General features: G+C 39.2%; 1 protein-coding gene across 2 annotated transcripts in view; it reads left to right on the top strand.

Annotated features, from left to right (window-relative positions):
- MRRF (mitochondrial ribosome recycling factor) overlaps window positions 1-14019 on the top strand; it is a 56438-nt gene that overhangs the window by 3703 nt on the left and 38716 nt on the right. For both annotated transcript variants that reach the window (XM_060101136.1, XM_060101135.1), the window contains 3 exons: window positions 1316-1527; window positions 8318-8473; window positions 12706-12824. In XM_060101136.1, the coding sequence (XP_059957119.1) occupies window positions 1344-1527; window positions 8318-8473; window positions 12706-12824 (459 nt within the window). In that variant the 5' untranslated portion in view covers window positions 1316-1343. The remainder of the gene's footprint in view (window positions 1-1315; window positions 1528-8317; window positions 8474-12705; window positions 12825-14019) is intronic.

Below are 14019 nucleotides of genomic sequence, written 5' to 3'. Positions count from 1 at the left end.
TGTTCTCATTTTGCAAATGGGGAACGTGATGCCCAGTAAGTGGAATGAATTGCCCAAAGTTGAAATTTATATCTAGATGTGACTGACTCTAGGCTTCCTTGTACTTTAGTAATGACATGTGCGATTTCTTTGTTGTGTCTGACCCTGGCATGGAAGTCTTTGAAAGGAAAGGTGACAGCTGTCAATAGGTACCCTTTTGGGAAACTCCTGCTGTCTGCTAGAGACTGTGCCAAGCGTTTTACTGACATTAACCTATTTATTCTTCCCAAACCTAGGGAATAACTATAATTATCTCCGTTTTACAGTTGAGGAAATCAAGGTGCGGAGAGGCTCAGGGGCATTTAGTCAGTGGTGGAGGTGGGATTGGATTCCAGGCCTTCTGGCTGCAAAACCCATGCTCTTATTCCGTCTGTTATACTGCATCAAAATTTTAGGCTGAGATTTTTAATTTTTTTAATGAAGTATGGGGCTGTTTTTCAAAGACGGTATCTTCCAGGTATTTGATGCTAATTGTGCTTAATTTTTAGCTGAGTAATAATAGCCAGATTTCTGGCAGAAGCTATTAATGCTACATTTGCCAGTAAGCTAGAACTGTGTTCTATCCCAGAGGTAGCTGTAGGCTCTAGCATCTTTTCCATGGTCAAAGCCCTCAGAAGTATAATGTGTAACTTGTGTTAACACCAAAGGAGGGTGGCATTTCCCAGAGCTTTAGTTCTATAACATGGAAGACCTCAAACCTCAGCCATGCTTCAGACTCACAGTAAAGTGCATTCTAATTGGTAATCGGTGCGTAAGGAACCAAAGAAAATTTTAATTCAATGCTGTTGTGTGAATTTTCCAGTCATTTTATGCCTGTTGAAATGATTTTATTTCATTTAAAGTCTTCCAGCGCTCTGCCTTTCCTCTTTATAGTATAACTTTATCAAGATTTTGTGCCTTTTTCTCCTATAAGGGTTTAATTACCATCGTGAGGGATTTAGTCTGCTCTACATTTACTTAACTCTGTTCCCTGTGTGCTAAGGGGCATTTGCTGTAGTGGAAAGAGCATGGCGATTTGGAGTCCTACAGACTGTGAGCAAGTTACTTAAATCTCCGTGAGCCTCAGTTTCTTCGTAGTATAAAATGGGGCTAATCATATTAAGTTGTACAGATGTTGGGAGGAGGATTAGAGATAATGTATTTAAGTTACCTAGCACATACTCAAAACTGATTGATAGACTCGAGAGGATTTGCTTGCTAACTGGTACAGATTATTTTCTGAAGTTGTAATAGGGTCTGATTTACTTTGATCTCCTTTGTGTCTTGTTCTTTTTAGTGGGTGTTCACAAGAATTGTCTTCAGTCATGGCCTTGGGTTTAAGGTGCTTCCGCTTGGTCCACCCTGCCTTTTGCAACTCCCTTGCAGCCTTGACCAGACCTGTTGCAGAAGTTACGCTGAAGACAGTGAGTGGAAGACAGAATGACCACGGGCAACACCTGGCCTATCCAGCTGTACCAATCCGGCATTTCGCTACCAAGAAAGCCAAAGGTAGAGGCATGACCTCCTCACCCCTGTCTCATATTTAGCCCTTGAATTATCATAGCTGGAAGGGATCTCAGAGATGTTCTGAATTTCTCCCCATGCCTCATGAGGAAATGGTATCTCAGGTGGTTCAGTTGATTAGCTTAAAAGGTCACAGTGACAGAGTTGGTATTAGAACCTGTTTTGTCATTGCCATGCCGCCTTTTTGTTATTATGGCTCAGAAAATGCCTAATTTCTTTTAGATTTAGAATTGCAGGTATAGGTGCCAAGCAAATCCGAATACTTGTGGCAGGGATCAACCTGCCTTCTCCTTATAGGAAGATCTGCATTGGAAATAATATTAAAAGCAGAAGGTTGTTGGGTGAGGAGATACTAGAGCCATGGATTTAGATGGATGATCTTAATGGCTTGTGTCATCCAAGAATGAGACCTTGATACAACTCAGGTCTCAGCTTATATGTCGCTTCCTCAGGGAAGCCTTCCCTGACCTCTTAGGCTGGGTCAGGTCCCTTGTTACATGCATTTGTGCACACTGTTACTTTACCTTTAATGTACTTAAGCACAGCACTCATTAATTAGTTAATTATTGTTTGTTATGTCTTCCATACTGGACCCTGTGAGGTCTATGTCTTTCTTGTTTAGCAACTAACAGAGCCTGACACATAGTATGTATCAAAAAATTTTGTTGAAGGAATGAATGAGTGACAGAAAATTGTCAAGCAGACCTGCTATTTGCAGTGGTGGGTCAGGGATTCCACTCTTAAGGACGGTGCTTGAAATACCCTACTGAATATTTTTCCCACTGCTTTTCTTTTATGGTTTCATGCAGACCTTTTCCTTTTCTGTTAATAGGAAAATTAACAAGTTGCCAAAAGAGCTTTAATGCATAGAAGCCTTATATTCAGTTAATAACTTTTGATCTATAGGTTGCATTATATTTTTTTAAATTCACATACATTTAATAATTTAATTTCATCCCTATAATTATCCATTGAAGGAATTGTAATTATCCAGTGAAGAAATTCTTCTAATTACCTAGTGAAGCACAGATTTCACCATTTTGCAAATGAGGAAACTGAGGTCCATATGTAAGACATTTGCCCATGATCATATCGAGTTAGTGGCAGAACTGGAATCCAGGTCTCCTGATGTCCACAGCATTGAAGTTTTCTAGTGCACTAGACTTTAGCTGCAGCATATAAGCAGCATCTTTTCATATTTCATTGGCTATTCAGTTTTTGTCTTCTTTGATTGCCTCTTAAAAAGTTGGTTGTTTGACTTTTTCCTTTAGATTTATTGGATTCTTTCTATATTAGGAATGCTGATCCTTTGTTGATTGTATATGTTGCAAGTATCTACTTTGCCTTTTTACTTTATGATGTCTTTCATTGAATATAAGTTTCAATGTAGTCATATTTTTCAGTTCTTTCTTTTATCATTTGTGCTTTCTCTGTCTTGTTTAACAAACCCTCAACTATCTGAAAGTCATAAAGCTATTCTTCTGTATTTTCTTCTAAATCTTTTAAAGGTTTTTACTTTCCACATTTGGGTTTTTAATCCATATGGAATTTATTTCTGAATATGATGTGAGGCAGGGAATCTAATTTTATTTCTTTTTAAAACGGGTAATAAGTGTGTCAACCTCACTTATTGAGTGGCCCTTCTTTACTCCCAGATTTGTAATGCTTCCTCTGTCATATGTCAGGTTTCTTTATGTGTATGATTTATATCTGAGTTCTTGATGTGTTGAACTACTCATCTCTCCCTGCACTAAATTCCTTAATGCCTGAATCACAAGTCTTGAATCTAGTGATACAAATCTTTCCCCTCAGAACACGCTAGCTTTTTCTTTTTCTTCTTCTTGGCCTTTTGCTCTTCTCTATGAAACTTATATTGTCAGGTTTTCTCCATAAAGATCTTGCACAGTTCTTTAATCAGGTTTATTTCTAGGCCATCATCATTTTTGTCACTTTTGTATATGATGTTTTTTAAAGTAAATTTTTGAGTGATGTACACAGAAAAGTACATATATAATTGTAAGTGTATGGCTCAGTGAATTTTCACAAAGTGAACACAAGCATGTAACCGTCACCCAGATTAAGATATAGAATGTCACTTGTACTCTGGAATCTTCCCTCGTGTCCTTTTCAGTTGTCACCCTTCAAAAGACAGCCCCCTCTCTTGACTTTACCACCACAGATTTGTTTTGCACTTTTTGAACTCAAGATGTATTCTTTCATGCCTGGCTTCTTTTGATAGCAATCTACATGTGAGATTTGTCCATGTTGTTGCCTGTAGTAGTTGTTGGTACATTTTTATTTCTTTATAGTACCCCAGTGAATGCGTACACCACGATTTATGTGTGTTTTCTATAGTTGAATTGCTTCCAGTTTTGAACTAAAATAAATAATGCTGCTATGAACATGCATTTTGGTGCCCATATGTATGCCTTTCTGTTGGGTGTATAACAAGAGGAGGATTGCTGAGCCTTTGGTTATGCATATATTAAGTTTCAGTTCAGTTTCAGAACATACAATTCTCCAAAGTAGTCATGTCAGGTTACATTCCTTCCCAGAGTGTTTTAGCTTTCTATTTGCTAAATACCCACTGTACGCTTGTGAACACTTGGTATGGTCAGCCTTTTTAATTTTAGCCATTCTGATGGGTGTGCAGTTATATCTCATTATGGTTTTAATTTATATTTCGTTGATGAATAATGATGGTGAGCACCTTTTATTTGTTTATTGGTTATTTGGATATCCTCTTTCCAGTCTTTTGCCCATTTAAAAAAATTGACTTGTAAGAATTTTAATGTATTCTAAAGATAAGACTTCTGCATATATATATATGTATTGCTGATAATAATTGCCTTTTCACAGTGTTTTTTTAATGAACAGAAGTTCTTAATTTTAATGTAGACCAGTTTATCAATCTTTCTCGAGTAGTGCTCTTTTTTTCCTTTTTAAGAAATTTCCCCCTACCTTAAGGTCATAAATATATTCTGTATTATTTTATACAAGATTCATTGTTTTAAGTTTATATCTTTTTAAAAATTGTGTGTTCTATTTGGTTGCTGGTGAATAGGAATACTTTTTTTTTTTTCTTTTTTGGCCATGCCATGCAGCTTTCAGGGTCTCAGTTCCCTGACCAGGGATTGAACCCAGGCCACAGCAGTGAAAGCCCAGAATCCTAACCACTAGGACACCAGGGAACTCCCCAATTTTCTCTTTGTTCTTGAGTTAGTATTAGTAAATTATATGTTTATAGGAAGTTCTTGGCATAAAGTTGTCCATAATAGTCTCTTAAGATTATTAAAATCCCTACTGTTTTGATGACTGTGTCCCCTTTTTCTTTCTTAGTATTATTTATTTGTGTCTACTTCCCTTTTTAAAAAAAAATTATTTATTTATTTATTTTTGGCTGACTTGCGTCTTCATTGCTGCACGCGGGCTTTCTCTAGTTGCATTGAGTGGGGGCTCCTCTTCCTTGCGGTGCGCGGGCTTCTCATTGCTGTGGCTTCACTTGTTGCATAGCATGAGCTCTAGGTGCGCGGGCTTCAGTAGTTGTGGCCCGTGGGCTCAGTAGTTGTGGCTTGCGGGCTCTAGAGCGCAGGCTCAGTAGTTGTGGCGCATAGGCTTAGTTGCTCTGCAGCATGTGGGATCTTCCCAGACCAGTGATCGAACCTATGTGCCCTGCGTTGGCAGGCGGATTCTTAACCACTGCGCCACCAGGGAAGTCCCTACTTCCCTTTTTTAATCAATTATTTTTGACAGAAGTTTGTCAATTTTATTCACCTTTCTACAAAAAGAGCTTTTAATTTTTTTGATCTCTCTTTTAAAAAACTTTATTGACTTCTGTTCTATATAGTTTACTTCCTCCCATGTTCTTGTTCTTTTTATATCCTTTGAGCTGGACAGTTAGTTCATTAATTTTCGACTTCTTTTCTTGTAAGCATTTAAGGCTGTAAATTTATAAATACAACTTTAGGTACTTCCTACAAGTTTTTGTTGTGTAGTATTTTTATTATTGTCATTTTAAATATTTTAAAATTCCACTGTGCATTTTTCTTCAGTCCATAAGTAGTTTTGAGGCTCAGAATTGTTATATTTTTCTGGTGAATTTCTTCTGTTTTTATGAAGTGCTCCTCGTTGTTTCTAATAATGCATTTTGTTGTAAAATCAATTTGTCTTAAATTAATATAACTACACCAGCCTTCTTTTGATTAATACTTGCTAGGGTTATAATTTTCTGATGCACATACATTAAACTTTCTGTGATCTTATATTTTTGTAAAATCTCTTGTATATATTATATACGACTAGATTAAAAAAAATCTTACTGAGAGTCTCTAACTTTTAACTGGTTCTTTGGTCTGGGTACTTGTATTTCTGTTATTTTATACTACCTCTTTATTGAGGTTTTCATTGTTTCTTCTTTTCTCCTTTCTATTGGATTAATCAAGTTTCTTTATTCTTTTTTCATCTCTGCTGATTTGGAAGGTATACATTCTATTTCTTATTGTTTTGGTGGTTACTTTTAATTTCTTTTATATGTTTTTATAAAAATAAAGCACCTAGGGCTTCCCTGGTGGTGCAGTGGTTGAGAGTCTGCCTGCCGATGCAGGGGACACAGGTTCGTGCCCCAGTCCGGGAAGATCCCACATGCCATGGAACGGCTAGGCCTGTGAGCCATGGCCGCTAAGCCTGCACGTCCAGAGCCTGTGCTCTGCAATGGGAGAGGCCACAGCAGTGAGAGGCCCGCGTACTGCAAAGAAAAATAATAAAATAAAATTTTTAAAAAAGCACCTATGGAAAAGTGCAGCTATCATAAGAAAATAGCTTGATAATTTTCACTTATATAATTTTTACTTATGTAATCAGCACCCAAACCAAAAACCAGAGCATTCCCAGCATGTCAAAAGTGCCCTTTTGCTCCCTTTCAGTAACTTACCACCTTCTACCCTTTGCAGGTAACTATTATTCTAACTACTAATGATATAGTTTTATCTGTTATACTGTTTAGTATATGCTATTGTATCTGGATTTTGCACTGTACAGTCTGGATTCTTGTGTCTAGCCTCTTTGCTTAACATCATGTTTGTGAGATTCATTTAAATTCTTCTTTGTAGTTGTAGGTCTTTTCCTCTTACAGTTGTATAGTATTTCATTCATAAAGAATATTTATCCATTCTAATATTGATGGGCATAACTTAAAATTTTTAACATGCATACTTGGTTTAACACTAAAGTTGAAGATATTATTTCCATTGTTTCTTGCTTCTGTTGTTGCTCTTGGAAATTATTTCTAGCTTCTATTGTCGCCATTATTCTAAATTTTGATCCTTTATGTATAATTTGTCTTTTCTCTGGCTGTTTTCACAATCTCTGTCTTGGTTTTCTGCATTCACAAAATGTCTAGGTATGAATTTGCTTTTATTATCCTATTTGGAACTTGTGTTTCTAAATCTGAAGATTCACCTCTTTCATCAGTTCTGACAATTCTAAGCCATTAGCCTGTTAACTTAAGACCAGTGAGATTTCAAGCAAGATGGTGATACAAGCAAATAAATGTTCAAAAAAATAAATCACTCTGCTGCTAACTGGTTGGTTACTTTGGGCAAAACATTTAAATGTCTTGTGCCTCAAATTTCTCATCTGTAAAACGGGGACAATAATAATCTCTGTTTTCCCTCCGTCAGAGAGCTGCTTTGAATATCTAAAAGAAGAATGTACAATTTGCATTGCAAATTGTAATATGGTATACAAATAGCTCAGGATCTAGCTCACTGTAGATGTTCAATAAAATTTGTTGTGAATGATCTCAATAAATGTTTGTTGAATACTTAATAAATAAACTAGTGTAGGATAATATTATTTAAATATTTTTATTCTTTTTCTCCTTCCCACACCCTCCTTAAAGAAATGCAAGACTATTTGTAATACTCATGGGAGTGATCTATGCATATACACATTATAGATGCATATGAAAAATCGCTATGTTGGTTTAGATATAAATTAGAATTTTATTCAGTTCTCAGTATTGTTGCTTTCTAAAATATACGCCATTGTCACTACTACCAGTGGTGTTTAATGTTGCTAAACTACTGTTGTTTTTATTGTCTGTACCAGCCATCAGATACTTTGCATATCCTTGTCTTATGATTCATTTTTAAATGAATTAATATATTTTATGTATCTCCAATTACATTTTATGAAGACAATTTAATGGAAAGTTCATGGGTTTAAAATTAGGCACATCTGGGACCAAACCTTGTCTTTACTATTTCATGACCTTGTGACATTAGGCAAAGTCACTCTACCTTTCTCATCTTCTGTTTATTTTTCTGAAAAATAAGGAATTCATTCACTTATGGAGTGTCTGCCATGTGGATAGTGCTCTTTTAGGTATTTGAATTACTTAATTTGTATCCTTGCAGCAACCTGGCAGTATAGATATTATTCCTGTTTCATAGGAAAGGAACCTGATATCAGAGAAGTAGAGTAACTTGCTCAAGGTCATAAAGGTTGTATGCATTATAGCCCATATTTTCACCTGGGTGTCTCATTATAAAACCTGTGCCTTCACTAATATCTGAGAAAGTGCTTTGTGTGATGCTGGGTCCCAGGTTGACAGTAAGTGTAGGCTCTTTTTTAGGGCCTACACTTAGTGACAATGTTCTGTAATTTTCTAGCACTTGGCTTTTTTCCCTGCACATAGTAGGTATTTCTTAACTCACTGTTTATTGTCTCTGTTTATGCTGCTGTTTTTTTAATTCATTGAATGTTGACTTTCTAGCCAAAGGGAAAGGACAGTCCCAAACCAGAATGAATCTTAACAGTACCTTGGTTGAAGATATAATCAGCTTGGAAGAGGTGGATGAAGAAATGAAGTCGGTGATAGAAGCGCTCAAGGATAATTTCAATAAGACTGTCAATATAAGGACCTCACCAGGTTAGTGACTGAACCTGTGTTTTGGAGAGGGGCATAGTGGCAAAAACATTGCTTTGGCAGAGCTGGGTTTTAGTCCTAGCTTTATCACTTACTAATTGGTGACCACGGGCAGTTACTTTACTTCTCTGGTTTTCAGTTTCCTTGTCTAATTCCTACTTTCTAGCTTTGGGATGGGTAAATAAATGAGGTAACATGTGTAATGGTTCTAGCACAGTGTCCAGCACATATTAACACTACATTTATCCATTTAGCAAATACTTGCCTGCTATGAACTAGGCATTGTGCTGGTATACAGTGAACAAAATAGGTATGGTCTTTGTTCTCATGGAATAATACTCTCAAAAAATGGAAATTTTATTATTGCTGTACTCTATACACTTGTAGGTATTTAGTCTCATAGTAACTGACATCTTTGGTCTGATTTTTCCAATTTGTCCTATTTGGCCGTTCTTATAGCGTACTGGGAACCAACTGGCTGGAGACCTGCCCACCTGAGGCATTTCTGTACCCCTGAGCTTGACCAGGAAGATTCCGTTTGGGTTAATAACTTCCTGAAAGTGGCTTTCCTAAGTGGGAAATGTCAGAACTGTCTAAGAGAACTGTTTGCAGATGTGATGGAAGAAGTGAGTTGTCAGCTAATGGTGCAGGCAGGCAGGAAAAATCCAATTGCTGTTAAATTGGCCTTTTGGAAATTGTCATCATCCTAGAGTCAAGCCCGGGACCCCCTCGGAAAGTATCTGTGGGAGCTTGCACTGCTCCCACTCACATCTTGCTTGGGGTAGTTCACAAGGAAACTAGAAGGTATTTCATGAACTTGTTCTTAAGAAAACCAAGTGAAAAGTATACGGCTTCATTTATAAACACCAGCAGAAACATACAGAGTTCAGAGACGAGATCCAGTGTGAAACCAGAAGACCATTCCGTCATTTGTCAGCCCTGGACTGGGGCATTTCTGCCTTTGCTGACAGTAGAGCGTGCCATTCAATCTCTCCCAACTGTTTATTTTAAACTTGCTTATTATTTTAGGTATGAAGCTGATAAAGTGCTTTGTCTCCCCTGTGCTTTCTGCCCTGTTAACATTCTGCAGCCGAAACCAGAGAGCGGTTTGAGAGGAGCTCGGGGAGAAATGTGATACTTAAAATTAGCCAGCAAGCTCCACTCTTGTTGAACTTAAAAAGATGATGGGCCTGGAAAGAGGTTGGGAGTGTAATTTGTTAAATGTTAACCTCTGCGAAAATGAGGGGCAGGAATGAGGCTGAGGGAGATTCTCGCTGGGGACAGATTGAGGGAAAAGGATTTGATGCATTATGTCGATACGGATTTAGGGAATGGGAACCACCACAACTGCGTACTGAAAAGCCCATGTTGGGACTTCTGTGGCAAAGGATCTTATGGCAAATCAGGAAGGCTGAATTAAGATCCGTTTTCAGAAGGCCTCCCATTGGTATTTCCTCTTTGCTTCTTTCTCTTCAGGGTTATGTCTGTGCAATGTTCTGTGTAGAAATTTGGGCCATGAAGAGACTTGGGTGAAACAGGCTAAAGACTGGCTAAAGACTTAGCCAGTCTTTTATTTTATTTTATTTTTTTGCTAGATTCTTCCATACCATCTTTCATTACTATCTGAACCAGCAGGCACTTTTCCTCTTACACGTCCATCTACCAGCAGTTTCTGTCTCCAAGATAGTTGATTGCTTTTAATAGTTGTCTAAAATACAGGTTTATTTCTTTGTTCATTCTTGTCCTCTCATTCATTCATTCATCCATCCATACATTCATTTATTCATCAAAGCATTATTGAGCACTTATTCTGTGCTGACTAATAGGTGCTGTAGATACAGAGAGAAAAGACATTGTCCCCACCTTCCAAGAGCCTAGATCCTAATGTGAAGGGATAGACAAGTAAACCAACATGTGTAAAACCATATAGCAAAGCAGAGTGGTGAAGACCATGGCTTTGGAGTTGATCACACCTGGGTTTGAATTCAGGCTCCATTATTAAGAGCTCTTGTGACCTTGGACAAGTTATACTCTGTGCCTCAGTTTCCACATCTGTAAAATGATGGAGCTGTCTCATAGGGTTATTGTGATAATGAAAGCAAACAAATTACAGAAAGCATTTAGCACCATGTCTTGCCATGGGAAGTGTTCAGTAAATATTGGTTGCCATTATTGTAGAAGTATGCATAGCATCCTCGGGAGCTCATAAAGGGTTTGTAATCCAGCCTAGGAGGTCAGACAGGATTTCTGAGATTAGATACAATCATAGCTGAGTGTTAAAGAGTGAGCAGGAGTTACCTGAGCAGAGAAGGGCATCCTCAGTAGAAGGATCCTTAGGCAAGAGAGAACAGGCTGTATTAGAGAAATTGTAAGTAGGTTAGTTTGGTTAAAATATAGGAGAAAGTTGAAAAGTAATAATAATAGTTAGCATTTATTGGGCTATTACATATGCCAGGACACAATTATAAGTGCTTTCCATAAACTCTTTCATTTAACCCTCATAACAACTCTGTGAGAGAAGTATGATTTTAGTGCCCCATTTAGAAATCAGGAAACAGACGCCCAAAAGGTTGAAGGGACCTTCCTAAGGTCACACAGTCAGGAAGTGGCAGGGTTGGTATTTGAACCCAGGTCACTGGTTTTCAGAATCATGGACTTTTCCAGATTGAAGCCAGTGATGTCAACAGCGTTCTATCTTGTGATGGTGAATTGAGTACTGTGCTTCAAATCAGATCTTTGGGCCATGGTATGGTACTGCATTATTCTAACAACCATTTGCTGGGACAACTCCCAATTTGTTTAAAAAATTGACCTCCAGCCCCTGACCCTTTACTCTTTGTGTATCAGAATGAGCCATCTGTGAGTGGTTCTTAAAGTGAATGGTAATGTTTCCTTCTAGTTTTCATTTGCATAGGAAATCAGGGAGTTTGAATAACACCCTTTTTCCATCTGTAACTATATACTTGCCTTCTTGACAAGAAAATTTTGCCCAGGGTTTTCCATAATTCAGATAGAGACAAAGATCAGATCCAGGATAACAGTGAAGTGGTCATAGTTGGTAGGGGTTTTTTTTTGTTTGTTTTATGTTTTTTGTTTGTTTTTCTTCCTAAAGGGAATCTAAGTGCCAAAATCAAGGTGGTATCAGGGAGCAGCTCCCAACCTGGCTGCATGTCAGAATCATGTGGTAATCTTTAAAAAAACTACAAGCTCCCCCCAAATCACAGGCTCCCAAGCCCCTGCAGAATCAGGCTGTCTGGGGGTGGGGCCCAGGAATCTACGTGAAAAGCTCCCTGGGGATTCTGACGCACAACCAAATTTGAATTCCACTGATACGGGAAAGAGCCTTGATGAGAATTGGAAGCAAGCACACCTGAGCTGGAGCTTGGCTCTCGCTCCTTTTCCTTCGTTAGCTCTGTGATTTGGCCCATTTAACCTCCCCAAGTCTCTTTCTCTGGTGTCAAGTGGAGACAGTGATAGTGTTACAGACTAGTTGTGAAAACTAAAAGGCCTAATAAGTGGTGACTATTTTTATGTTTATTTTTGGTGCCTGTGGTATACTTGCTTGTTTATATTTAGTTATAATCCTCACTTTTTTTTTTTTTTTTTTCGGTATGCGGGCCTCTCACCGTTGTGGCCTCCCCCGTTGCGGAGCACAGGCTCCGGACGCGCAGGCTCCGGACGCGCAGGCTCAGCGGCCATGGCTCACGGGCCCAGCCGCTCCGCGGCATATGGGATCCTCCCAGACCGGGGCACGAACCCGTATCCCCTGCATCGGCAGGCGGACTCTCAACCACTTGCGCCACCAGGGAGGCCCTATAATCCTCACTTTAATCCTGTAAAGTATTTTTTAATTGAGTTGGAAACCGAGGTACCAAGAACATGACTAACTTGCCTGAGGTTTCATGTTAGTAAACGGCAGTGTTGCTGGAGGGGTGACCAGCCCTTTCCAGTCTCAGCTCTCAAAGTCACGTGTCACAGGAAACCGCTCAGGGCCAGGCAGAGCGGGACTGTTGGCTGCCCTGGTGCTGGTAAGCAGTTGCAACCTAGTTTTGTCAACCTTTCAAAGCTCCTTCCATCACATGACGCCACTGCTCCTGTGGAAGCCCCTTGAACCATCTTGCCACATTAGTAAGGGATCCCTAAACATCAGTTGAATCGGAATTGATAGAGACTTAGATATGGGGCTACTAAAGTCCTTCTGAATTCGAAGACCCTTTATTTCATTTTTCTTTTAGGATCCCTTGATCATATCACTGTGGTAACTGCTGATGGGAAATTTGCTCTAAACCAGATTGGCCAGATCTCCATGAAGTCGCCACAGCTGATTTTGGTGAATATGGCCAGCTTCCCAGAGGTAAGGTGGCCTTGCTAAAGGGGTCCTTCTCCATGGTCTCTTTTGGAATGCAGGAGGCTGAGTCGAGTCAGGAGAACGTGTTCCCTCTAGTTTGGGATGAAACAAGAGAGAAGGCATAATAATGGGAACTTCAGGATAAGAAAAGCTCTCTTCCTGTTTGTAAATTCCTTTTCTGTTTAACTCAAACACTATAGAGGCCAGGCGAGTAATTTGGATACTGACACGGGCCCCATCTAAGACGAACGGTAGTGGCAGTGCAGTGATGGGAAGGGCCGGGGTAAACTGTAGCTCCCGTGCCCTGTCTGAAGGGAGCAGCCTTTGCCCAGCTCTTGCTGATCCTTCCCGGGCAGAAATGCAGGCCTGGTAATTAGATATTACCAGGCGTTAAGATGTTTGTTTACAGAAGAAGCCAGTAACCCCAATTTTTATATAAGATCTTTGTTAAATGTTGATAACTAATTCCCTTTTTTGTGTGTTTTGTTTTAAGACTATGACAAAACCTAATGGGCCACGTTTGCTCTGTGGGCCACCAGTCTGTGACTTTTGCATTAGTATTTGGAGCAGACCTTTCCAGGAATTCACATTCCTTTCAAACTGGACTGACCATTGCAGAATATTGCACAGAGCACAGTGCTTCCAAGGCTGGAAGGTGGGTTGCATTAGATCATTGCAACCTGGAGGCTATGATTTTAAGTCTGGTTGAGGAAGGTAAATGGGTTTTTCCTTATTGGTCCAGTAAGAATTGACCTGGATTGGGAATCCTTGAGGACCTGGAATCGGGTCCCACCTGTCCCGCCAGCTGGCTGTTTGACCTTGTGTAGGTTGCATCACTTTCTGGGTCTCCCATTTCCTCATCTGTTAATATGAGGTAAAGGAATCTGAAGTCTCTCCCTATTCCGACGGTCTGTTTCAGTAGTTCTAGCCCAAAGACAGAGACCAAAGTTGAAACTGCTGGATTTGACAAACTGGGTTAGAGATAATGAGTAAGAGAAAGCCCTTGCTATGAGCAGGCTGTTTCAAATACAAGGGCTCTTGTAGCTGATGTGCTGGGCACATTTGTGAGGGGTATTACTCACTACTCCACCAATCTGTTCTCTATACGGCAGCCTGAGCGAACTTGTAAAGATGTCTCTCGGATTATGTCCTTCCCAGGCACCGAGTTTATCAGTGGCTTCAAGTAATCTTTAAGTAAAAG

This window comes from Mesoplodon densirostris, chromosome 6 (assembly GCF_025265405.1).
Source record: "Mesoplodon densirostris isolate mMesDen1 chromosome 6, mMesDen1 primary haplotype, whole genome shotgun sequence".
NCBI classification, from domain to species: Eukaryota; Metazoa; Chordata; class Mammalia; order Artiodactyla; family Ziphiidae; genus Mesoplodon; species Mesoplodon densirostris.
This window is presented reverse-complemented; position numbering and strand designations above follow the sequence as displayed.